This window comes from Malaclemys terrapin, chromosome 6, assembly GCF_027887155.1.
Source record: "Malaclemys terrapin pileata isolate rMalTer1 chromosome 6, rMalTer1.hap1, whole genome shotgun sequence".
NCBI classification, from domain to species: domain Eukaryota; kingdom Metazoa; phylum Chordata; order Testudines; family Emydidae; genus Malaclemys; species Malaclemys terrapin.
The window spans coordinates 117,810,777-117,837,984 of NC_071510.1; the positions used below are offsets into that span (position 1 = coordinate 117,810,777).

General features: G+C 42.2%; 1 protein-coding gene across 1 annotated transcript in view; it reads right to left on the reverse strand.

Annotated features, from left to right (window-relative positions):
* Positions 1-5,968: 5,968 nt before the first annotated feature.
* MAPK4 (mitogen-activated protein kinase 4) overlaps positions 5,969-27,208 on the reverse strand; it is a 151,629-nt gene continuing 130,389 nt past the window's right edge. The window contains exons 4-6 of the mRNA XM_054033066.1: positions 18,315-18,476; positions 15,605-15,806; positions 5,969-9,994 (exon numbers count right to left, since the gene is read on the reverse strand). Coding sequence (XP_053889041.1) covers positions 9,307-9,994; positions 15,605-15,806; positions 18,315-18,476 — 1,052 coding nt within the window. The 3' untranslated portion in view covers positions 5,969-9,306. The remainder of the gene's footprint in view (positions 9,995-15,604; positions 15,807-18,314; positions 18,477-27,208) is intronic.

Genomic DNA, 27,208 nt, shown 5'->3' on the forward strand with positions numbered 1-27,208 from the left:
GTTTGTTAGTAGATGGCACACTTTATACTAACCAGCTACACTACAGACAACACTTAGTTATGCTCCTTTTTTAAGAGCCCTCTCCTAGCATCAGTGACCCAGACTGACTAGTGGGACTGGCTGAGCAGAAGTGTGGTCAGAATAGCTTGTCTCTGGTTGTCTTAGACTCTTCTCCATACAGCAATGTTTTGTATGGGAATTACATTCTTTGTGTGTGCTGAGCTGTCTCCTTTCACCCCTCCAAGCCAGTAGTTCGTTTATGCTCACCGTGATTCTCCTCCATAGCATTATGCAGCGGTGGAACTCAGCAGTAATGTTTTGTTGGGACAGGCACTTGTCAATACCACATATAACTGATAAATGCATTTTTTTCTTCCTGTGTGCCTATTAAGCTAGACAGCACCAAAGCAGTTAACAGTGGTTGTGAGCATGGAATCTTTCAATTTGAAAAAAAAATTAAGGAATTCTGGTTATATTAAGTGTCATTCAAAAGCCTATTTCACATCATGCACCTGGTGTCAGCTGTCCCACGATGGCTCGGATGTTGGGTGGAGTGACTGTTTGGAGCTGATGGAATGAGCTGTAAAGTGGTCTGTCCTCCTGTTGCCTATTCCTCTCTGCACTCAACTGAATATTAGTCCTAGATGGTTTCAATTCCCAGCAGCCTCAGTTCTATTGTTAGACCAGGCTGATGATTTTCATTTTTTTAATCTGTTACATTTATTGTCAGTTCATGTTGAATGCTTTGAGAGAGTGCTGAGCTCGATTGTTAAAAGAGCAATAACCACAGTGAAAACAATATAACAGAGCCGCCTATTCCGTCACAAGGATGTACATGACATCAATACTGATGGATCGCAGCCCTGCTCTGTGTGTTTGCCAATGTGTCATGCTGTTCGTTGCAATGAAATGTTTTCCCCTCCGGTCCAGCTTCACAAGTGAGAAAGATGGCTGGTTGGTAAATGTACCTTTTGGCCACTCTGAAAGCTAGAGGGTAGGCGAAGACCACATACAACTTAAAATATCCCTGGTAATTGGCCATATGTGCCCTAATGTTTTTAAGATGTGCTTATTTAATAAACCGACACTGCATCCAGCATGAAATGGCAACGGCTGATCTTTAGGGAGCGTGGCGAGCAGTCACTGCGGCAGTGCAACTCAACTCCAGCTTTTCACCTCCATGCCCTTTCTCCTGCACGCTGTTTTCAAGGCAGCAAGTTAATTGGCCATTTATAGCTTTATAGACAGGCTGGGCACAGTGTCAGCTGCTATGCTGGTCCATGCCAAAATGTACAAGACGAGAACGAAGGATCTTTGCTTCTCCAAGGCTTGATGCTTTCAGGAATTGTTTCACGAGATGCTTTTAGCACAGCTGTAAAGCACAGTCTGTACCCATATGAACCGTAAGCCATTTTCAGTACACTTGGCCGAAGCCTCCCGTTCAGATTATTTTAATCAGAGATCTCCTTATCAGCTGCATGATTAAAAAATTCTATTTCGCTCCTGTGGCAGGGCCACCTTACCCAGTCTGGTTTCAGGCGGGCTGCGGCCTCAGTTTCCCCTCACTCAGGCTGACTCTCCCACCTTCCCAGGAAGGACTTGCTGCCACGCCCATGTCTCTTTCTAGGCCCAGTTTTAGCCTTCAAACACAAAACTTAGGAAAAACATTAAACAAAAACAGCTGCTTTGCCCACGCTGGTTCCAGCTCCCAGAGGCTCACTCGGTGCTGAAAAGGAGGACAGACTCTTCCCATCAGTCCCGCTGATTCAGTGGGTACTGCAGGAGCCCACCTCCCTCCTACTGTGCTTCCTCCACCCTTTATAGAAGACACCGGACCCCTTCCCAGCTGGTTGTGATGAATGAACAGGACTGACAGCTCCCAGCCCTTAAAGGGCCAGACCACCCTGTTCCACCTCCAGAACCAGGAAGTACCAAAAGAAATCTTACATGAAAGTCCGTTCTCACAAGCCTAATTCTGAAGGCTGGGGCAGTTCAGATACAATTCGTATAGCCATCCAAATCTTCTGGCTAGGTTCTTATACCACATCCATCACAACGGTGTTCAAGTGAACACATACAGTTATGTTTTTCATTTCCCCATTCTTCTTTATGGAGATTTTTTTTTGTCTGCATCATAATGTGAACGGTGAGCAGTACTTAAGAGAACACTAAGTGAAGTTAAAATAGCAGGCTTTACAGTTCATTGTGAAGGCACTGAACTCCTTGTTCATTCTGACCTCTTCCAGAAGTCAGTTCTACTATATGGTGCCAGTTGTGCCAGAAATCTGTCTCCTGGGTAACTTTTGGATGCTTAAACCAAATGAATCAAAAAGCCAGCGCCTTCCAGAATCCCCATACACATACTTCTGTGGTAGCACAGTATCGATATAGGAAATTATGGACATTTAGAACATGAGCTTGGAAACTGGACTATCTTTTCCTTTTATTTTATAAAGCACTAAGCCCCTTGTTAATGCTCCACCAATCCTTAGATTATCAAATGTGTAGGTAATCCTGCCCTTTTCTGTCTAGAGTCAGAACATTCAGACACTATGCGATGGGGTCATTTAGTAAGTTCTGAGGCAGTTTAGAAAATAGTAAGTCGACTCTTCAAAGCATGCTTTGAACCATGATGTTCACCGTGAAATTTTCTGGGTGCAGCTCTTCATTGGTGCAACAATGAAGTATTAAAGTTGTTCTTACAGGGAATCTGTCCAAAGCATAACAATTTATGCAAATTTACTACAAAGTCATCCTTATTTTCAATGCAGGCTTAACCAGAGTCACACTCAACCATTCACGGCTCCCTTTAGACCAGCCTGTCCTGCCAGAATGGATAAGCTCTAGCAAGAAAGGGTCTTTTCAGCCAAATTTTGCTTATTTGAATAATAAAATTCTAGCCTTTCAGTTTAACAAAGTGAATATTATAAGCAGTGATCCCACCATCCAGTTTCCAGAATGTAATTGTCAAGGCTGATTCCCCACACTGGCACTTTGAGTGCAGAAGGTTGGGGCACGCAAGGATTTTAAAAATTAATACTAGCCACTCCAGGCTTGTATTACACTCCCAAGGTTATAGCTTTTCTCTGATCTTGGATGGGTAGATGCTGCCACCACCCAAGTGCAAACCCCCCTTTTTTGGAACCCAGGAAGGCGCACTTGGGAATTCCTTCCAGTGGGGTCCCCTCAAGCCCTTTCGCCCCCCACTCTGGGGAAGAGCTGAGAAAGAAAACAAAGGAAATCAGCTGTTGCCACCAGCTAATTAAACAACATGCACAAACCTCTTAGGGACACAAAAATCTAATCCTGTTCTTTAAAAAGGTACATTTTATTAAAAAGAAAGAAAATACATCTGGAACTTAGGCTTTTTGCTAGGTAAAAAAAAAAAAGCAATTACAAGGATTAAGCATCAAGATAGCTTCTTGAGTTCCAACTTAAAGGTTATAAGCAAAACAAAAGCATTTGGGGTTAGCACAGAGGAGTCCACAAGCCATAAAGAAATAAAAGATATAAACTTAATCGCGTCTTCCTAGACATTTCTTGGTCTACTTACATATCTGGGGTTCCAAATGAGTAGTTTCTAGGTATGATTTGATGATTTTCCATACCTGACCCAAAGCTTTTTACAGCGTAGTTTTAGCCCCGTCTCTGCTCTGTCCCCTCTCTCTGGAGAGCAACAGACAGAGACAAAGGAAAAGCTTTTTCCCCCCCCAAAATTTTAAAAGTTCTAACCTTCCCATTGGCTCTTTTGGTCAGGTGTCCACTCCCTTCCTTTTACCTATGCATGGAGACTTTTTAACCCTTTACAGATAAAGCAAGTAGAGAACAACTATCAAGAGGGATTCTACAGCTAACTGGCTGGGTGTCCACAAAAGGGAGCTACCCCCACTCTCATTTATCACAGTAATTAATGTAATTTTGTGGTCACTGTCTTCACAAAATTTAAGATGCCTGCACTTTGAGATTACTAGATTCATCAGAATTTTGTATTGTCTTAAAAAAAAAAAATCAAACTGTCTCTTTGAAAATGGGAGAGAATTTTATATGAATAAACACCACATAGTATATTGGTGCCCTCTTGAGCTCCCCTTACAATCAGAGAAACCTGGATCAAGTCATTAATTATAGTAACAGGGCAGCCACTTCCTGAGCACTCCCTCATGGCCAGAGCTTGCTCTGTAAGCATCCTGCCTCAGTTTACCCTCTTTAGGACTCCTTAAATAAACTCCACCAGTGCAGAGGCCTTAAAACATTCCCCTTCTAGATCAAATTTATTTATAAAATTTGAAAACAAACTCACTCCTGCAGCTTCTGCCCTTTCTGGTTCTTCCCTGATTTTGGCAGGCCACTCAGCCCTACCTGGCTGAAGTCTTTTCTTCCTGGGGTCTCAATCTCACTCCTAGAGTCTTCTAATTCTCAGTCACTTTGCTTTGCCACCATTTCCTCTTTTATAAGGCCCAGGTGCCTTCCCTTGAGCTCAACTGGGCAGCAGGTAATCAATCCCAGCTGCACTGGACCCCGGCCCCTCATTCCTTCTTCAAGGGCCCAATCACCCTGGGATACTGCTTGTATGCAACATTGTACAGTATTCTTATTGTAGATTCCAAAAGATTCTGTTGCTTTGAAGTTGCTCAAATATAGATTTTCTTAGATGAAAACAGACATTATAAATCATCACCAATAGTCTGATCTCCAACATCCCTGTTTATAATACCGCCAGCCATAGCTCTGTTCAAGGGCTCCATAGTGGCTTGTATAGGAAATAGTTATTAGAGTGCCCACACAATCATATTAAAAAGTAGGGTTTAAGTAAATCTTTTGCATAACTTCAATGCTAGCCCTAGAATAGCCCATTTAATGCAGTTCTGCGATGGGGCCAAGACTCTTTAAACAGAATTGCAATAAAAAAGGAATTCCTACAGGTTAAATATTTGAAAGTAGATCATGAATAGTCCTGGGGATGACTGCAGAATTCCTGTACAGTATTTACAGAGATCTGAGATTGTCAGCATCCATTCTGGAGGTAAGGACCTGATGAACAGCCATTCTCTAGCTGGGTAGCGAGTTATCCTCCTACAGTGAAAAGTCAATTTTTCTAAAGATTTCAAATATTCCCTGCAACTTTTGGACACACAAGGCTGTAATGTATAGGAGATCAGAACTGAGTTAGGCCACAGGTTTTGGCTGTTGGACATCCAGGGAGTAGCGGTGCTGCTTATTCTTTTAAATAAAAAACTAAATGTTGTTCACAAAATGATTTTCACCATAAATATCATTTCAGATAGAAGTAGAAGTAATTTATAAATTGTAAAGTCTATGTCATCCAGGGGGACTGAACCATGTGATTTAAGTGGCCAATCACACATTATGAATAATTAATAATGGTGACGCTTATTGTGCCAATAACCTATAGCGTAAAGTGCATGCACTAAAATGATTCAAACAATTATGAAAAGAGCAGATTTGTACAAATCACTACAATACCTATTTGTGAATAGAAAAAAGGTCTAAAATAGTCAGATAAACTATTCTTCCAAATAGGTCACTTCGCTGTGGGTCTGACCATTAAGCTGATACATTGTATTCTATTGCAACAACTGCTCTATGGAACACAAAATAACCTAAGTGCAAATGTCTGTGAATCAGAACAACTCTGACCTCTTTCATTAGACTGAGTAGCATGAATGACCAAAAAACCCCCAGCAAATAAAAAGTCAGAAGCACCAATGGTAATATCAAGAGCGGGATGAATGTCACAGCTCAGTGACATTAAACTATGGATGAAATGCAACCTTAACTAAAACGAGAAGTTTGGTTAGATCCCATCCAGTAGAAAACAACCAAGTTGCCTCCTTATAAAACTTCAAGAAGTATTCATGATAATTTACTGAATGAATTTAGAACCAAGTTCTGTTTTCAATGATATCGCACTCCATATCACAAAAAGAAAAATGACAGAACACTGTCAAGCAGGGAAGAATCAGACCTTAAATTTTATTATAGTTACATACATGAGAAAAAAACTGGTGTGTCATTGGCTGAAACAATTATGTGACGCGTTAGACACATTTCCATTGTTTACCTCCTTACAGGTGGATAATACTGACATTTGGAACAATGTTAACTGATCAGATCACAACTCAAAATGGAAAATCCTGAGTAGCTTCAATGAGTTCCATGACAATCTAGTATTTACTTCTTTGAGGTTTCTATTTCTGAGCCTCAAACGTCATCTCCCCATTACAATGCTAGTTCCAAAGGAAAAACTGATAAACTTTTGACATTCATCACCACAATGAAGAGAGTCCCAGATATTTCTGATGAAGACATTCAGATTGTATGTAGCAACAAATATAAAATGGCTTCTTGTTTCAGTGAACTTGAAGATTTATTGTCCCTTGGGGAAAATACTGACATTGTTTGATCAATATTAACTTCTCAGGCCAGTAAATATGGAGGTTTAACAGAACAGAAGTAAATATTTGCTTATTCTATCAATATACAGTGTTAAAAGTCGCTTCCCATACTACTTGTTTGATCCTACAATCTTACTCGCTCTGTTGTGTCCCAAAAGTTTTCCTCTCATTTGGGCCTCCAGCTGCAAGGTTGGTGCATCTCCTGCTAGATATTGGGCACGCTCAACTCCTGACTTCAGTGGCAACTGAGGGCACTCAGCCCACTGCAGGATTGAACCCAGGAAGGGTTTATATTCACTCTTATATATTTATATTCATTCTTATAATATAAACCCAGGCAGGGTTTATATTCACACATATTATATACTCTTTCCTGGCGGCTAAGGAGGTGGGATATGGATACCACAAATGCTGTGGTGCCATGAATAATGTTTCAGGACCTCATGGCTTGCTGCAAGGTATACTGATAAACTGACCCCGGGTGACAAGTCATAAGCTCACTGGGCCAAATTCACCTGGCATAAACAGGAGCAGCTCGACTGGAGAGACATCCACTTTCTTAGTCTGAATTTGCCTCATCATGAGTAAATGCGCTGAGCTTCTGTTGAGGTATATAAATAATTTTTAACACACTTTAAGTGATCTCTTCCTGTCCCTCCCTTATTTCTCCTTCCAGGACAATGTGTTGACATCTAAAAGTAGGGCACCCAAACATTCAACTCCAAGAACCAGGACATAGCCCTTCTCTCTGCTGGACGTTTAGGTAGTCACTTTCTTTGCATTCCAGGTGCCTTTTACCTCTGAACTAGGTTTTCCCCTGCCCCACAATCTGTTCAGCTGGCAGCCTGAACTGGGCAACTAACCAAATGGAGTAACAATATTTAAAGCAGCTTAAGTACAGTAAATTCTTAATAGTATGAACAAGCACGTTATTCAGCTCTTAAACACCCAGCACAAGTTGTCATAAAGCTGAACCTGTCCCTAAATCCTGATTCCACCAATACTAGAAATGTTGGTTAGTAGGATTAAATTCTGCATTAGTTAGTCTTTCATCCAATCCTCATAAGATTTTCCTTCATATCTCACAATATTTAATAGATCATTTTTCAAAAGGGTAAAAATAATTTGTAATGTGACAGTAGTGACATATGAACCTTCAGTAGTTTATCTTTTCACAAATAAAAGTAATGCCATCATGCTGGAAAACAAAAATGGCAGGATGACAAGAATAATACATATATTTTTTAAAACACTTACTATTTACATGTTTTCCATTTTTTAAAATTTGATCCGACTGATTAAATATACGTATATAACATTTATTCAATGTACAAATTCTAGTTAGCGGATTAGTTATTAAGGTGCTCAGAAGTGTGGATGAAAACAGAACCTACAATAGATCAGTTGTGGTTATAGTTATTTACAAAGCAGCATTGTTTTTCTACTGACTTAGTTACCTTCCAAGGAAGCTGAAAGCAAAGGGCCTTGGAAAGATCTGACTGTTTCTTCATATCTGAAGTGTATATACTTCATATATACACACTGTCTATATACATATATATAGTGTAAGAATCTAATGCCACCAGTAAGGGGATCAGCTTTCCTTGCTGGTCCCTGTTGTGCAGCCTGCACAGAGGACCATCTCCAACAGCCAAACCATTGGTTTAAGTGACCACTTGAACATATCTTGAAAGTTTCCAGTACAATTTTGTTCAAATTTTAGCCAAAGACCACCAATTTCTGTTAGAAAAAATGATATAACAATACTTAGCACTTATATAGTACTGTGGCTATTCAAAGCACTGTACAAACTTTGGCTAATTTACCTGCCCAACATCTATTTGAGCAAGGTATTATTATACCTATTTTGCAGATGGGAAATTTGTAATGGAGACATTAAGTGACTTGCCTAAGGCTACATAGCAAGTAAGTGGAAGAGCCAAGATCATAACTCAGTACTCCCGAATTTCCAACTCTCTCCTCCCTTGTAGACCACACTGCTAGTATTTGCTGGTCCTTTCAGCAGTTGCTTAAGACAGGTTTCGCTGCATTATGTTTTTTTAATTCATCCACCCATAGTTATGGTGCTGGATCTTCTAAAAATGGCAGACTTCAGATCCACATCTAGACTGCAGAAGGAAAGACTTGTTTATGTGAGGAACCAGATTAGAAGAATGTGCTTATTAGTGAAAATTCTCTCTGCCAATGAGAAAAACAAAATGACCCATACACTGTGGGTCAAATTCTTTCCCCATTAATATTCTTGCAGCCTCATTTTCTGTCCCGATGGCCAAATTCTGTCCTCAGTTACATTCTTCCAAGCCCTATTTCCTGATTAAAGGCAGAATTTGGTCAAAGGTGTATAAAGGACTAATTACTGAAAGAGATACCCTTACATTATTCCTTTTTGTATAGACAATACTCAGATGAGTTCATCAAAGAAGCCCTCTGGTTCAACGTGTTTTGAACCTGTCAAACCAGAGGAGTGTCTGACCATAATGAAGGGACTCCCCTTCATCCTTATTCCTTTAAGATATTATATATAAAAAAGGAAGTTGATTCAACTTCTGTTTGTAAACTTGTACAGTCATCTCTCCATTGTACATTGAAGTACCAAATAGGTCCCAGAAGTTACAAGGCAAGATTGTTAAGGCAGCATAAGAAACTCAGTATTTCATTCACACCTCTTGATTCCTTTAAGTGTATTTCTAAGGCATCAAAAGGGGTTCCTGGTTTGTGCTCACCTTTTAATAAAAAGGCATTCATTATAGTGTAAGAAACTGACATGTTCAACGACAGATCAAACCTTAATTACTGTTCACCGTAGGGTAATTGATGCATTATCAAAGACTTACAAAGAGATTAGCAGTGAATATCAGACATTGTTTCTTTACCACCTCTCTTTCTGAAACACCTCTGTTTGTACAATCTCATTAGGGTGTTCTGAAATACAAGCCCCGTTGATATCATTGAGCTTATTATCTGGAAGATCCTCGGGTTTTGTGCAAAGTTTCAGCGCCCTAGAGATGAAGACATCCAAGTCAAACTGAGGGTCTGTTTCACTGTTTACATCCTTGGATTCTTTATGATGATGGTGAGGAGAAGATGGCAGACTCTGTTCTTGAAGCTCTGGAAGAGGACTAGGGCATTCAAGCCCTGACTGTGTGCTCTTTACCCATTGAGCTATCTCTAGAAAGAGGTTGGATGGTTCTTCTTCCAGTGATAACTCTGCAGTGGGTGATATAGTTGCTGTTTTCCAGTGCGACAAGTCTAAGATAAGTTTGGGCTCTGAGTAGTGATGGGGTTTATTGTCTCTCCATAGCAGTTTGTCCAAGTAAGAAGGTGACCCCACTTTGTAATCACATGATTTCCCATAATCAGCATCAAACATTCGATCCATTGAGGAATGTGATTGCTCCAAGAATCTCTCTGAGCTGCTTTGAGAATATTTGCGTGGATCAACTTGTGCTTCTTCAGCAATGGAGTCGGATCCTGCTCGTGGGTCCCGTTGTACCTCATCTATATCATGGTATTTGTCGTGTCGCCACTCCAAATCAGAAGAGAGACTTACTTGATACCTGGGAAAGACATTCTGCGATTAGATGGACAATTGTTGGCTTTATTTGTAAGTAGGAGGAGTGTTTAAATAGATGTTCCCACTTCTGCTGCTGCTTTTACCTTTCCTATGCTAAAGTACCTTTTATCCAAAAATTTCAACGGTCCAGATCCTCAAAGGTATTTAGGCACCTAACTCCCATTGATTGCAACGTGTTTTACAAAGTGTATTTAATTATACCTTCAAAAGCTATTGTGAAATAAATACATTTTACATATGTGTTAAAGGCAAAGGGTTTAAGTGATTTGCCCAAGGTTATACATGCAACCAGGGGCAAAGACGGGAATAGAAACTAGTAGACCAAACATCCAGTAATTCATCTAACCACTAGACATATTCTCTCTCCCTAGAACATTAGACTCTTGGGCTAACATTAGTGAACTTTGGGGATCTCCCTAGAAACACTTTAAAAAGACTTGTTTTTCAGGGGGCAGGTGTACTTTCTGAAAATCAGATTCCTTTAAGATGTCCCCTGTTGGGCCCAAATATCACTAATGACTTTTGAAAATCTTGCCTTGTGTTCTGAAATACACTTCCCTATACCAAAGATCTCCAGGCAGCTAGGAGAACAGTCAAGACCACTGCTTTAATGTGTCATACCAGGAACTATAAAAGCAAAGGGATAAAAGAGTGACAAACTGACCTTGAGATATTGATTTGCTGCTTCGGCAACCATAACTGACAAGGATCTAGTATATGCAGGTTTACACTGACAGCATGATTAGTGAGGCTCCCAAAATTACTCCCTACTTAGTAAGATGCTTGTTCACTCAGACAGGGAAATTAATGATGTTGAACAGGACGGATTTTTAAAATTATTATTTTTTAGTGATGGTGAAATGTGGTGAATTGACAGTTCTGGAGACTTGACTCCTAACCTGATATGACACCTGGAAGGAGCAGCTGTGGGGATGTGAATAGAGTTAGGTCTCTCTGGCCTATTCTGTCATTGACCTCTCTGCTTCGACTGCCAACAGAGCTGCCAGTTAGCAAATGATAAAGGACACCTGTTCACTGGGAACGGAACCAAGACAACCAAATTCATTTCACATCGGCTGCTGAACTGCATCAGATTAGTCACTATCCACCTGCTGTGGGTTTGAATGTGCAGCCTGGACTTCAAAGGTTCCATAGCACAGTAAAAATCCTCTGAGCCAACCAGGCTCCCCAGGAAGGAAGGAGTTAAAACTGAAACATAAATTTACCTTCTCACACCTCCTCACAATTCACAGCCTCTGTCATTAAAAGTCATCATTTGCCAAGAATTGCCACAAAGTAGTTCCTGATATACCGCAGTTATTTCCTAATGAGAATCTGCAGTATCTCAGATAGCACTGCGTGGAAACTCTAGGCAAAGGTTGACTTTTTAATGGCAACTTTTAAATTACACAGTTACTAACTAAAAATCACTGATGTAATAAAAGACCAGCTTCCTAGGCACAATAAAGCTATCCTCCTGGTGTGTCACTTGTCCATATTTTTAAAACAAATGCATCTTATTTATTTTCAGTCCAAAGCATCGTAAGTCGAAACTAGTAGCATTTTTTAAACAGCAGAAACAATGGAAGAGGGTATTGAATCAGCTGTGGTCTCATAAGCAAATGCCTTTTTTAGAAAAGATGACATTTCAAAAGAACCTTGTAATTCATTCAATTGTCTTGTTCATCTCATCTACTTCTATTTCCCTCAAGACAGGAATGGAAGGAAAATTATGTCTCAGGAGGAAATCACATCAGTGATGGCTTACAAGTCTGAGCCCCACCTGGATAGCTTTCATATCCTCAAAATATAAAAGGGTTAATAATAGCCAAAGGATTGAGACATCATTTGCCTTGACAAATTTTTACTCCTGGAGAAAGAGACTCTATGAAACTCCATGAAGAGATCATTAATCTTTGAGACACTTAGCAGCTTAACAGCACTACTTTGCAAAGCTGCAGTCACTGTATCAGGAACTGCTAATGGAACGCCGACAGACCCCAGTCGTCGGCAGACGGGATCAAACCTGGGGCCTCTGGAGTTTAGTGCATGAGCCTCTACTGCATGAGCTAAAAGCCAACTGGCTGCTAGCTAAGGCTGTAGAGCAAACTCATTTTATCTCTCTCTCTAGGTGGTCTCGATGCCATTAGATGGGACAGAACACCACACCCAGCAGGTGTGTGGGTTACACTAATACACAAGGTGAATCTTCTCCAAGCTGTAGGGTTCCTCCTCGGAAATACAGGCTATATACGGAATGTCCAGTAGGGACAGGGTTTCACAACTTGTTGGTTCAAAGAAAATGTGTTGGTGGATATATAGAGAAACAGAAAGATGCTCGGCAGCAGAATTGTTTAAACATGGTTATTGCTGGCAGGGTTCTAGAGCAATTTCTCTGACCTTTGTGGACAGGGTTGATTTGTCTGAGAATCATGGCGAAGCTATGCTAACGACTGCCTAGGAGGATCATCTGCAGGCATGATTCTCGGAAAGAAATATCCCTCGCCTTATGGTTAGAAGAAGCCCCACTCAAACCCTGTTAGCTGTAACTATGTTAAAACATAATGAAGAAATAAAATAATGTAAAACACAGACCATAATCCCATTCCCAATGTGGCTATGACAATGCTGAGTGCACTTATCAGCCAGAAGCTGAGATGATTAAGTTATTATCAGACACTACAAACAGAATAGATACTTCCACTGTGCAGGTCAAAAGATCTAAGTCATTTTGCATATTATTATGATGTCTTCGTAGTTTGTATGGTTTTCCAAACAGCGACTGAGTCACCTGAACAATCTACATTAAAATGGGATGGCAGCAGCTATCTTAAATCTGTGTGTTCTGCAGAAAAGTAACTGATAAAGATGATTTTGTGGCTGATGGGCATTCATAAATTTATGGATTACAAGCCTAGAAGAGACCATTGCACCATCTAGTCTGACCCCCTGCATAACACAGGCCAATGGACTTCCCTGAATTCATTTCTGTTTCGTTAAGAGCATGTCTTTTAAAAAAAACATCCTATTTTGATTTAAAGATTTCCAGTGATGGAGAATCCACCACAACCCTTGGCAAATTGTTGCAATGTTTCATTACATGCATTGTTAAAAATGTGCACCTTCATTTATCTAGCTCAGCTCAAGCCATTGGATCTTTTATACCTTTTGGATTGAAGAGCTCTTAGCAAATTTCTGTTGCCCATATAGGTACTTACTGACTGTGACTGAGTCACACGTTAGCCTTCTCTTCGTTAACCTACACAGATTGAGCTCCTTAAGTCTTTCACTATAAGACAGGTTTTGTAACCCTCTAATCATTCTGTGGTTCTTCTCTGAACCGTCTTCAATTTATCAACATCCTTCCTGAACTGTGGACACCAGAACTGGACACAGTATTCCAGTGCCAAATGCAGAGGTTAAATAACCTACTTAATATTCTCCTGTTTTTACACCCATGGATCACATTAGCCCATTTGGCCACAGCATCGCCGTGGGAAATCATGTTCAGCACATTGGCTACCATGACTCCCAGTCGTTTTCAGAGTCACTGCTTTCCAGCATAGAGGCTCTCATCCTATAAGTATGGCCTACATTCTTTATTCTTGGATGTAGTACTTTCAATCTGGCCACATTAAAACAAACAAGTGTGTGTTTGTGCCTAGATTACCAAGCAATCCAGAGCCCTGTGTATTAGTGACCTGTCGTCTTTGTTATTTACCACTCACCCAGTTTTTGGGTCATCTGAAAATGTTTTCTTCAATCTGATTGACTTTACCCTCAACTGGCAGCATGGATGAGAATACACGCCTGATTCCTTCACCTTCGCTCTGTAGCCACTGCTGATTAGTGCCCATGTGGCTGAGCAGCATGGAGACATGGGACTTGGCAACCTTTCTGTGATGTCCTGGAGGCAGGCTCCAAGCAGGCAGCACACCTCCCGGGACAGCAGGTCAGGTCAGCAGCTGGATGCCTCCATCTATCTTATATTATCCTATATTAACTATATTACCCTCCTTTCATTCTTTATTAATCCAGTCCCATGTCAGTCATTCCCTTCGTTTGCCTTGGATTGACTTGCATCTGGTGTGTTCTTAGAGAGCCTGTTTCTCTCTACGGAAGTCATGGAAGCTCCTTCACTGGAGGGTTTCAGAAGGAGGCTGGAGAGCCATCTGTCTCGATGGTTCAAACACAACAAACCCTGCATCTTGGCAAGGGGTTAGACTAGATGACTCTTGCAGTCCCTGTTAGCCTTATGGTTCTATGAGCCAATCGTAAGAGCAGTGTAGGTCCTCTCTGCCATTGTGTGAAGTAAACAGATGTGTACAGTTCACATTTTGGAGCAATTAGACAAAATGGATATTGACATGCATTGGAACTGATCTGGACATACAAGCCAATAAGGCTGAAAGACCCTTGAAAGCGCCATAATCACAGAGGCAACCTGATTTTTTTAAGGAGATCTCCCGCCCAGTCACTTCTAGTGCCTCCAGAGTGCTAGATGGTGCTCAGTATCTGCTCCTTTTCAAGGAGTGGAGCATGAAACTGCATGAAAACTGAGCTCTTTGGGAGTATGCCCAGTAAATCCCCCGATGTGCTCAAAGAGGGCAAGTTAATTGCCAGATGAGAAAATGTCAAATATCTAAGGAAGAAGTTTTAATTGGCCACAGCTCAAAAGTATTGGGATCTCCCTGGCAGGCAGCTCCATTCTAGGTGTGCTCTAAAGAGAGGAAATGTTCAGCCATCATCCATGTGCCCTTAATATACGTGGTCCTCTGTGCTTTGGTAAATGAATTGGGAGGAACCTTATTCCCAGGTACATTTTTAGTTTCTTAAAAACATGGTGCCTCTACTAGGCTCAGACCTCTCCTCCCCTCCCTTCCACCCATCTGTGGCAACGAGGGAGGTTTATGCTAGCCATAGAGCTGTAGTAACTCAGTCAGACTGCACAGCCCAGCCCTAGGAGGGCGGATGGAGTGTCCCAAGCACTGTGAGATGCAAAGCACAGATGGGGAGAGCGCCGCATTTCACACCTGCAAAACTGGGGGCTTGTTGCCATTTTAGGCGTTCTGCAGCAAACCAGCCTTTCAGCTTTTCCATTGGCTAGGTCAGGCTACAACAGACCCAGTATCTGTGGCCTTATGCAGCTTGAAAGGTGGCAGATATAGTGTTCTTCATCAGACCTTTAATGGTCCCAAAGGGTACCAGAATGAGTATTATAGCATTTGGATCAAGAAATAGAAAATAGAGAGAGAGCGCCAAATTCTTCTCATTTAAACAGATGCAACTCAGCTATAGTGAATGTAATTCCACTCAGATAACTGAGAGCAAAATACAGCCCAGTAATTTACATGTACAGTGAAAACTTGGTCCCACTGGAAATCAATGACAAAATTCTCATTGACTTTAGTGGGACCAGATTTGAGTTAGAATGATCAGCTGTATAATAAAAGATCAGTGTCCGTCCTGGTTTTAAAGCATGTATTGCTGATTCGTGTAACAATGGATCAGAGAAATTCCAAATGAAGTCAGTGGGTTTTGCGTGAGTAAGGAGTTCATGACTGCCTAGCCTGTTAAGCCGTGGATACTGCACCTGTCCCAGTTGGACATCTGGCTCTGGTTGGCTTCCATCAGTAAAATATCATCAATCTCATCCTCAATCCGAAACGGATGCTGAGAAATTGGTTCATCTTCAGGGCAGGAGTATGGGCTCATGTAAGGATGCTGCAAACCCATCTCTGCAGTTAATCGATCCCTGGGGTTAAATGTCAGGATCTTCTCCAGAAAATCAATAGCTGTGTACCACAGAGAAACAGGTTCATTAATTCCCCAAAAGCAAAACTGATTTTATTAACAGAGAAACAGGCTCCTGAATCCATAGAGACCCATCTGTTTGATGTTAATCATCATTAAAATAAGAACAGAATTAAAGGTTAAGTCCTATGTACATCTAACACAGAAGCATATTTGTTCTGGATGCTTATGTACCGATCTTACCCTTATTGGGAGTTATGGGCATGCATTGGAACAGTACTGTAGCCTACAGTTTTTAGTTCTTTTAACAAAACACAGGGTATGGCAGAGATAGATCTACATCTCCAAGAGAGAATTGTAGAGTCAAGGCTTTGATCCAGCAAGCAGGTCCTTGTAGCTGAGCACTGATCCAATTTAAGGATAAGGGGCTAAAATGTTATTGTGGAATACTAACGTCCCAGTCCAGCTTCCACAGAAATCAATGGGACTCTTTATGGGTGATTATATAAATCATTCAGTGTCTCAGAGTAGGGACATGGCTAGTACTCTGAAACCTGCTTAATTTGGATGTGTGACCAGTACTTTCATGCTTTCAAATCCATTTTATGGACTCACCTCATAGCTGGAAACAGGGACAGCTGTAAACTGTTAAATGTTTATGTGCTTCTGAGGTGGAATTAAATTAAAAGTGCTATTTTTGAAGTGATTGGTGTAATCAAGGCTATGAAATAATTCTGTCCATTAACATTTAAAGAATTCTTTGTGCATAATTTTTTTTCCAGAAAATACAGTACAGTGTGACCATTTCAATGTACACAAACAAATGTGATGTAAGAGCAGCTATAGTGAGATTAAAGTGCATATGAAATACTATTTAAACATCTATGATTTTTCTATCTGTTTGTTTATGCTTCCTTTGCATAGGGTATGTGAAAACGTCAGCTCCTGTTGTTAAGGACATCTGGTTTACTGGGATGCTTCTCAGGCCACGGCCTTAAAGTCAGATAATAAAAATAGAGCTGTGTGTTATTTTTTCTGTCAGATCATGTTTTTAACCCTAAATCCTGGAAATATTAACTTACTGTACCTGTAACAATGCTGGTAAATATCCCAATTCATCTGGAAAGAAACTGATCTGGAGGCTTCTTTGTGTGCTCACAAGAAGAGTTAACAGTTAATCACAAAGAGGAAGGAAGGATGATACCTGTTATACCTGTGCATAAATATTAACCAATACCTGGTTGTCTCTCACTGGATGATTTTACTGTTTGCATTAATTAATTATGACAGAACCAATAGTTTTATAAGGTCATTGGCTTGCAACAAGGATCATGGTGAAACAATTCACTCAGAGTTCAAGTCATTTGGGCAAGAAAACTTCAGTAAATTACGTAAGCATGGCAAGTGACATTCCTTCCCACAAATCATCAGAGAGAATAAATCCCTTCAGTACTTAATGTTTGGAATCTGACTCAGGCTTGAGATAATGAGGGCTGATGGGTATCACTGTTGATAAGGACCAATAATGGCCTACTCTAATTAAGAGTCACACTGATCTACACGCCTAGGTCTCTGTTTTGACTCTTTACCCACATAAAAGCAATTTTTTCCTTGTAGATCTTCTGTATGGAATGCCAGCCACACTGACAGCCCAGGATTCAGAGCAAAGAGAACAGAGAAAACACACTGCCACATGGCAGCACCTGAGCAGGCTTGGCCAGCCATGGATTTCAAATAAGAGCCATGGGAGTTCCCTTCTTTTTCACCATGCAAGGGAACAGCACAAATATGAATGCCGAGCCCGTGACTTGGCATTCAGAAGCATAGAGGCAGCCTTGGCATCTGCTCCCTGCGATGCTCTTGAAATTGCCCTGCCACCCCCGCCAATTAAAAACCTGCTGCAGAGTACCAGTGAAATGCTCAAGCCAGGGTCCAAAGGCTCATTGCTTGCAGCACTCAGGCACGGAGACAGAAGTCAGTTTTCCCTGGCCCCTTGACCACAGAAGGGAACGATTGTGCTGGAAGCGATTGAAGTGCTACCAGTCATTCCAGGCGGGAAAGTCTTGAAGGTAAATACACCTTCTGCCCCAATCCCACCAAAAAAAACCAACAACAACAGCCAGGAGTTTGGGGAAAGTCCTGCCTTGGGATACTGTAGAGGGGTGTCAGGGATCTCAGATCTACATGGAAGATGTCCTCAATATTATTGCCCACAAACCTGGAGCAATTCCCCAGCATAACACTGATCCAGGTAGCATTAACTTAAGACATTTCCCCATGCCCTGATGTGATTCCTTCCTTATGATGGGGCTGGGAGCCTACTGGCCCGGGGGACACCATAGGGCCTAGTTGCTGAGGGGGTGAGTGGGGCAAGATGAATCATGGAGGGAATTCTTCCTGGAGAGAGCAGCTCTCCAGCAGCTCTCCAGTGGTGTTGTGTTTGAGCTTGGGGGATGGGTTCCTCTTGTATAGGCCACTGGGGGAGATCTGGTCTTAAAATCGGGAGTTTGAGAGAAACCTGATCAAAATGTGACTTAAAGCTACGGTACCTTCGCCGTTCACTTCCGGGAGCAGTTTGCGTAAAGGTTTCTTCACTTCCCAGGTGCTGTTGATGAAAGTTGGCATCACTTTGAGCAGCTCCTCTTTGTCCTCTTCATGGACAACGGGGATCGTCTCCAGAATGAGCTGCATCTGTTCCAGCTCATGATTCCCTATATGAGCAAACAACAGGCTGTCAGTGCTGGTGAGATTTTTTTTCATCGTTGGGTGCCTCTATGTTGTTGTGGTTTTGGTTTGGAGTTTTTGAAGACAGAGGATTTTTTCCCACTTCTTTTTTTAACCTTAGGAAAATCAAGAATATAAAGTCTTGAATTCATTGGGTATTTTCCCCCTAAAAGTCTGTGCTGTGTCTGTTGAATAGTTAAATAGAGGAGGACTTCACTCCCCTGACCCATTGACCTGGCACCTTCCATATGCTCTATATCCACTAAACAAAACAAGAGTGGTCAAACTTGGCTTTGGCACCTCCCTTTTGTTCTTGAAGAGGATGGGCCAATGACGCAGGCCAAGCCTACTCTGGAAAAGGCTGCCAGCTTAGCTATGCCAGCAAACTCTCCTAGTGGAGATGCAGTTTATATGGGCAAAAAAGTCCTTTTGCTAGTATAGCTTATATCAGAAATAAACAATACCAATAAAAGCACAGTAGTGCAGATATGTGTCTACACTAGGGCTTCTGGACGACATAGAAACATCACACACACAAAAATCACACCCCATATCACATTGCTATGACAGCAAAAGTTACTAGCGTGGACCTGGCCTTAGGCAAATCCCTAGAGGAGGCAGCATAATGACCTGTGGGGTTTCACACTGGGATGCCTAGGGAGCCCACCGGGGGGTGCCATGCTTCTCTTTCTGTGTGCAGGTCTGGAACTGGGGAGCGGGGCTGAGTTGTTTGGAAAAACTCCTGATTTAAAGCTTCAGTTCTGGAGATCGGTGGACAGGAAACTGATTCCTGATAAGAAATATGTATACGGGCAGTGTGGCTTTACCCCGTGATTTACAAACACGGGGCCAGATTACTCACTGCCCAGGCAGGATAAGAGGAAAGAAGCTCCTTCCCTTGTGCTCCCACATTGTACCTGCTGCTGTGCTTCCCCAAGTGTAAGGACTGCTTCCTCCTCGCACCCCAGGTCACCCCAATGAGTATGGTGAGTGCACGGGCAGAGGGGGCGGTTCTGGAGCTCTCGCAGTGCCTCAGCTATGACATCAGGAGAGAAAGGAAATGAGGCTGGACTGATTTTATACCCTAATGTAACCTCTATCATTAGCACACTGTATCTAGTGCAGAGGCCGGCAACGCCTCATAGAAACCAGGGCAGGGGCGGGGGGGGAGACTAGTCCTCAGTACCAACAGGACAAATGGCCTTTGCTGTCGCATTTGACTGTACCCAATTGCCATGTTATGTCTCTGATTTGGCAGCCTTGCAGAATCTTTGCTAATTAAATGTCCCCCTTGCCTCATTTTAAATTCTCATGCAAAGGAACAAACTGACACACTCCATCACGGTGTGGCTAAATGTCAGCTGCAGGCTGGTAGCTGCTCAGAAACTAGCAATGAGAACGCCCAGTGAACCTACAGCCCTGCCTGAACTCCCCATCTGTCTTTTCCAGAAATCACTTCAACAGCCAGGTATTAAAAAATCCTCTTAGCATTTGCAGACCCGGGCTTTTAGCCAGCATTTTGGCCTCACATGGGCTTTTTCAGGCCAGTGTTTTCTTGAGTACAGTTAAAGGTGACATCCTATGATTATTTATTTCTATAGCAGTAGCACTTAAGGGCTGCAAGACATCAGGCACTGCCTAAGGTTAGGCTCCTAACTCCGTACTTAGGAATTTAAATAAAAGAGGCCCGAATTCCAAGGTCCTCAGTGGGTTTTCTGGGTGCTCCGAAGGAGAGGCCTCTTATTTAAACAGACATACTGGACAAATCACACCTCCCACCTGGAACAATCTGTTCTGTTTAGCAGGGCACAGCTAGACTATATGATAGTTTAGAGTGGGTGATAAAGAATCAACTGCACTCAACTGAAACTTTGGGTAGTGTCTTAGCTGCCACCAGTGGGATTTCAGTAAGGCCAGGGGCCAACGCTCCTACTCTTATAAAAAGTGCTGTGAAATCTTTAATGATCCTCTAAAATATATGGGTGACCGCTACAGTATTACAATCTGAAGAATGTCTGGCTTACCTCCATGTGGCTGTTCTCTTTACACTATCCCAGTGCTGGTGCATTATCTGAAATGACTAGCCCAGTCCACACATGACCACTATGACAGCTAGGATATTTGTCTCAGTGTTCCCCCATCTGTTATATCCATTTGTCGTCTCTTGTGTTATGCTTAGAGTGTAAGCTCCTCTGAGCAGGGACTGTCTTTTTGTTGTGTGTTTGCACAGTGCCTAGCACAATGGTCTAGGAGTGTCCCCTAGATGCTAACACAATACAAATAATATTTAATAGGATAATAGTGGAAAAAATTTCAGTCACTGTAAAATCACATTTTTGCTTTGCCCATATTCACACTCCCTTTGTGTTCATTTCTCACAAACATTCAGTGCAGCAGAGTTTTCTTGGCATAAATGTTTGTGAAAGCGAATTTCAGAGGCCAAGAATATCCATACACATGAAAGGGAATTTTGCGTGCATCAGTATTTGCTCTAGAAATACTTGAGCACTCATCCGAGCAGGGACCAGAAACGCTATCCTGTGACTTAGCTGACAATTCGCAGTAAAGCAACACAGCTGGAACAACAGAGAGAAGGGAACTGTTTTCAAACAATCAGCAATGTTTAAAAAAATGCCATCACATAACAAATTCAAAGGAACCAAGATTGGCTCATGATAGTCTGTGACCAGAAAAAGAGGCTGAATTTTTCAAACAAGTCTTCATTACAAATTACTTGGCTCTAGAGACTAACATTCAGATCTGGTTCCACCATTCCTTCTCAGCTGAGCTCAACAATTGAAGTTTTCTAACGGCAATCTATTTAGCAATCTATCTATTAAGAGCAAATAAAGGCCAGTTTTGGTGCTTGGAGATTGGTGCTTGGAGACTGTACTAAAATATTCTTTTTCTTGAAGCATGCACAGGCTGATATAAGAAAAGATCAACACAGTGAGAATTTCTATAAAGAAGACAAACAAACGTATTAAAGCTTCACAGACAGCACAGGCAAGGATTAGCACTGCCAAGGGAAGAAGTTTATCAGTACAAGCAGTTTTCAGATGTTCTCCATGGATAAAATGGACTCCAGTGCAGAGAGGGCTGGAACAAGGCCCTATGCACCATTTAAACTTAAATTAAATCCTTGATGTGGGATTTGAGTTGCTCAGTTGCTTATTGATAGGTAATGCACAGGAGCTTTTGTTGACTCTCTGCACTAGGATGAATTTCACCTTTAGGTGAATTTTGCTCTATTCTTAGCTTTACTTTGCACGGGGCCAGCACTACCAAAGTCACTCAACCCCGGTCTACTCTAAAGAGTTAGGTTGTCAAAAGGCAGCTTACATCAACCTAACTCTCTAAGTGTCTACACTAAAATGCAGCTCCCACTGATGTCACTCTCCCATTACACCGACTTAATAACTCCACCTCCGTGAGAGGCGTAGCGCTTAGGCCGTTGTAGTTAGGTCAACATAGCATCAGTGTAGACCAGGATTGGCAACCTTTGGCACGCGGCCCGTCAGGAAAAGCCACTGGTGGGCCAGGATGGTTTGTTTACGTGCAACGTCCACAGGTTCAGCCGATTGCAGGCCAATGGGGGCTGCGGGAAGTGGCAGCCAGCACATCCTTCAGCCCGGGCTGCTTCCCGCAGTCCCCATTGGCCTGGAATGGTGAACCGCGGCCAGTGGGAGCTGCGATTGGCTGAACCTGCGAACACTGCAGCTAAACAAACTGTCCCGGCCCGCCAGCGGATTTCCCTGACGGGCCGCGTGCCAAAGATTGCCGATCCGTGGTGTAGACACTGCGTTGCTGACATCGACTGTTGCTGCCTTTCAAAAGCTGTCCCACAGTGCCCCATACTGACAGTTAAATTGGTGCAAGTGCTCCTGGGGAGGATGCACTCCACCGATACAAGGAGCATAGTGTGGAGATGCAAAAGCGATTTAATTACTGCGGTGGCTATAAGTTGATGTAACTTAGGCCGAGTTAATTTTGTAGTGTAGACTTGCTCTTAGACTACTCACCGCATAAAGTTAAGGACATGTGCAAAATTTTTCAGGTTTGGGACCTAAATGAAATGGTTGCCATGTATCAATAGAACTGTCAAAGATACCTCTTTTAATATTGGTACGTTTCTCCATTACGTAAAATCCTGAGATTTAGCAAACGATGTATTTGTCCAGATATTACTAAATTTCCATTCAGAGGTGATTATCGATCAGTGGCAAGAAGTAAATGGTGGAGGAGTTAGAATGGATCCAGAGTTCACTGTGTCATCAGCTCTTAATGGAGCAAGTCTGGGGCGAAGTCAATATTTTACCTGTTAATTCTATTCTTTATCGAATATTGAATTTGGACCAAGAGTTCCCATGACGGTTTTCACTTCCTTATGTGTACTGAGAAGCAGCACTGCATAAATACTGAGCTCTACTATCAGCCTTCTGTCTGCCTGAATCTCGGATTATAAACATCCCGTCACTAGTGCTAAGCCTATCCGCTAAGATCAGCTGCATGTCTGTAGCTGATCAACAAGAGGGGACTTTTGTACTACAAAGTTCCTTTACGGTTGAATGATTTTTTTTCAACCTGCTTTGCCAGTAAACAGTGGGCTGCAAAGCTACAGCAAGAGTAATGAGCATTTATCTGTGAAATATTTACAGGCCAGCAGTTCTGAGCATGCTGCTAGCGATGGCCAAGTGAGATAGAGCGATCCAGCCCAGAATGTGGCTACTGCAGGAGAGTTTGCTAGAATCTCATCAGTGTTGTTCTAAATTATTAACACTGCTGCCAAACTCACATCTACGTGCATTATTATTTTAGTAGCTGAAATTACCTGCCTTTATTAACCAGGGATGCTAGACAGAGACATCATTTACAGGGGGCAATCACCTCTCTGAGGCAGAACATAAGGAACCCATGACAACAAACGACAGACACCATAATCGCCAGCTGAACTACCAAACTGCAGCCTCAGTGACAGAAACTAGGACTTGCAGCTCCAAAACAAACTGGCACCTTCCACTTCAGTCACAGGAGAAAGTCTATCAGTTACAGCAGCATCGGTGCTTACCCTGTGAGCATCAGTCACTAGAGGAAAACACAGGGTCAGATTCTGCTGTCAGTTACCCTGTGTAAATCCAGAGTAACTCCCACTCCCAGTCAGTGAAATCAATGCAGATTTACAGCAGTGTAAATCAGATCAGATTCTGGCCCACTGTCACAAACACTTAAACATGCCGGACAATCCAGCTGGAAGAGGGCACTACACACTCAGTGCACATGGTGCCTGCCCCGTCTGTGGGTGCTTGGGGAAGGAGGAGACAGGGCCTGGCAGAATTATAATCCCTGGGTTTAGGGGACAGGAGTGACTCTTCTGGACCTTCTCTGCAGGGGATAGGTCACACAGAGTGTGAAAGGGGCAGGGAGGACGACCAGTGGGTAGACGGAACCATGCCTCCACCCCCAGGAACCAGCAGGTGCAGTGCGAATGGCATGCAGGTGGGAGGATAGGCTGTGCCCTAGAAATGGGTATGGTAGTGGATGGGCTCCCTCTGTGTGCTGGGGAGTTCAAGGGGGTCTTTTTTCTCCCCAGTGTATAATACCTCCCAGGGGGCTCTCTCTGGAGCAATGCATCATCACGCCGCCCCCCCACCCCCCACCACGTTCTGCCTACTGGCCTGATAGAGCCCTTACCCAGCATGTGACAATGGATTTAAATGGACATTCCAAAAGGCAGTGATTAAATTAGTGCTGATGGTCATCATCCCCCCCAATACACACCATCAGTAGGGACTCATATAAAGATATTTCAGATTTGGGGGTGAGAAGAGAAAGAAACAGCCTAATTTAAATGACAGAGAGACCTATTCCTAGGCCCTCCTGCAGCGTTCTGCTACAGTGATGCTCCCCTAATCTCCATCCAGCTGCAAATGAATACTTTCTCCTATAGAAAAGCGACGTTTTGGACATTTAGAGATTTGCATAGCGACTCCAGGTCAGGCTAAAGGAGAATAACAGAAAACAAACGGTTTGTTGTTAGGCTAAATCCCTAAGTGGGATGCAAATTACAAGTCGTTAAAAATCAAAAGGTCTTAATGGTTATTCTTATTTCACCGAAGATCCGGCCACTGTTTGCTGAATGTGTCCAACATGAGGGAAAGGCATATATCCATCCACACAAAAGCTGCTAACTGAAACCCAAAATAGCTAATGCTAAGACAGGCCTCTCTATCTGTTTATCCTGGATTTATATAACTGGTCTGGCGATTGTGAGTGCATTATTTATGAAAGACAAGAGAGGAACTAAAGATACTATGTAAATATTGTTATCTAGAGTATCAGGAGTTGAACGTCATGCCATATCTCTTTGGAAAGGTGACTTCCCCTTAGACTTGCAAACAGGTCTAGGATTTGGAGTCAGGACTTCAGTCTCAGGATAATTAAACTTTTCAAATGGATCCCTGCACTATGTTAAAAATGAGAGAAATGTGTCAGAGAAATCCCCCGTTGGCAGTGTTGTTGTAGCCGTGTTGGTCCCAGGATATGAGAGAGACAAGGTGGGTGAGGTAATATATTTTATTGAACCAACTTCTGCTGGTGAGAAAGACAAGAGCGCTTCTTCGGGTGTGTGTAAGCTCAAAGCTTGTCTCTCTCACCAAAGGACATATATCCAATAAAAGATATTACCTCACCCACCTTGTCTATTACTCCAGTTTACAAGATTGTCTTGATCTTCTTGTATGATATTCCGGTCTTCCTCTGTATTGGCAATACCTCCCTACTATGTTTCATCTGCAAATGTTATTAGCACACTCCCACTTTTTGTGCCAAGGTCAGTAATAAAGATGTTACATAAGATTGGCCCCAAGACTGATCCCTGAGGAACTTCACCTTTCAGCATGACCTGTTGTAGTCTCCCCTTTAACCAGTTCCTTATTCACCTTGCAATTCTCAAATTAATCTCAATCTTAACTAATAATTTCTCATGTAGAACTATATCAAATACCTTACTGAAATCCAGGGGGATAAGATCTCCTGCATTTCCTTTGTCTAAAAAATCAGTTCTCTCTTCAAAGAAGGAGATCATCTGGCATGATCTATCTTTTGTAAAACCATGTTGTATTTTATCCCAATTACCGTTAACCTCTATTTCCTTAACTACTTTCTCTTTCAAAATTAGTTCCAAGACCTTGCATACAATTGAGGTCAAACTAACAGGCCGGTCATTTCCCGGATCATCCCTGCCCCCCACTTATTAAAAATAGGAACTATCTTAGCAATTCTCCAGTCTTAGGGTATGACCCCCGAATTTACAGATTCATTAAAAACCCTTGCTATTGGGCTTGCAATTTTATGTGTCAGTTCCTTTAGCAGTTTGGGATGGAGATTGTCCAGGCCTCCCGATTTAATCCCACTGATCTGTTTGAGTTTGACTTCCACCTCGGATGTGGTAATTTCTACCTCCATATCCTCATTGCCATTAGCCACTCTGCCACTACCCCTAAGCTCTTCATTAGCCTCATTAAAAAGTAAGGCAAAGTATTAGTTTAGGTGTTGTGCCATGCCTAGATTATCATTAATCTCCACCCCATCCTCAGTGTTTAGCAGTCCCACTTCTTGTTTTCTTCTTATTTATATGGCTATAGAACATTTTACTATTAGTTTTAATTCCCTTTGCAAGGTCCAACTCTGCTTGGTTTTTGGCAGTTCACATTTTATCCTGGCACTTTCTGACTTCCAAGAGATAGCCTACAAGGAATGGAAAAAGGGAGGGATCAGCAAGGAAAGCTTTCTGCTTTCTCTTAATCACCTGTTTGAGATGCTTTTTCACCCAGCTTGGGGTATGCAACGCTTCCCTATGAATTTTTCCCCTTGCTCGGGATGCAGGCTTGAGCTAGCTTCTGCAACTTCGACTTAAAGTAATTCTAAGCCTCCTCCACATTCAGACCCTTCAGTTCTTCAGTCTAGTCCATTTCCCTAACTAATTCTCTTAATTTTTTAGAGTTAGCTCTTTTGAAATCAAGGACCCTAGTTGCAGATCTATTTTTGTTTATCCTTCCATTTAGTTTAAACTGAATTAACTCATGATCATTTGAACCAAGGTTGTCCTCTACAACCAGTTCTGCAATGCGGCCCTCGCTATTAGAAAGTGAATCCACAGACCATAACACACAGAAAAATTAAAAAGAGACAAAATACTCGTGACATCGGAGATATCATGAAGCAGAAGTGGAGGGGGAGGTGGTGATACTTTTTGCCACCTGATATTACACGATCACAGTACTTCCTCCTTTAATTTTTCACTCCCAATTTCATGTAGCTTTTACTTGTAAATTCATATATCTATATGAAGGACAGGTCCCATGGGCCTGGCATAAGTGGGTGCAGCTCTTTCGACTTCAGTGGAATTGCACTCAATGACCTCAGCTCTGACTTCGGCCCTAGAACGCTGGCACATAAAATATGCTGCATTGTTGGATCCTGCGATTCAATCACAGATTCCTCCTCTTGTTCACAGGAGGGAACCAATCTCACGTCCAAAAATATGTTTGTATCAGCAAAGCGATGAAACACATTCTGCATCCCCGCTGGAGCTCCCCTGGAGCTTCGCTGGGTGGAGCAGCATCGCCTCATCTTGACCTAACACACTGCTCTGTTTTTTTAATTATCAAATTTACTGTAAGTTTGCTGTGCTGGGTTGGCTGAGAACGAGCTGAGAAAG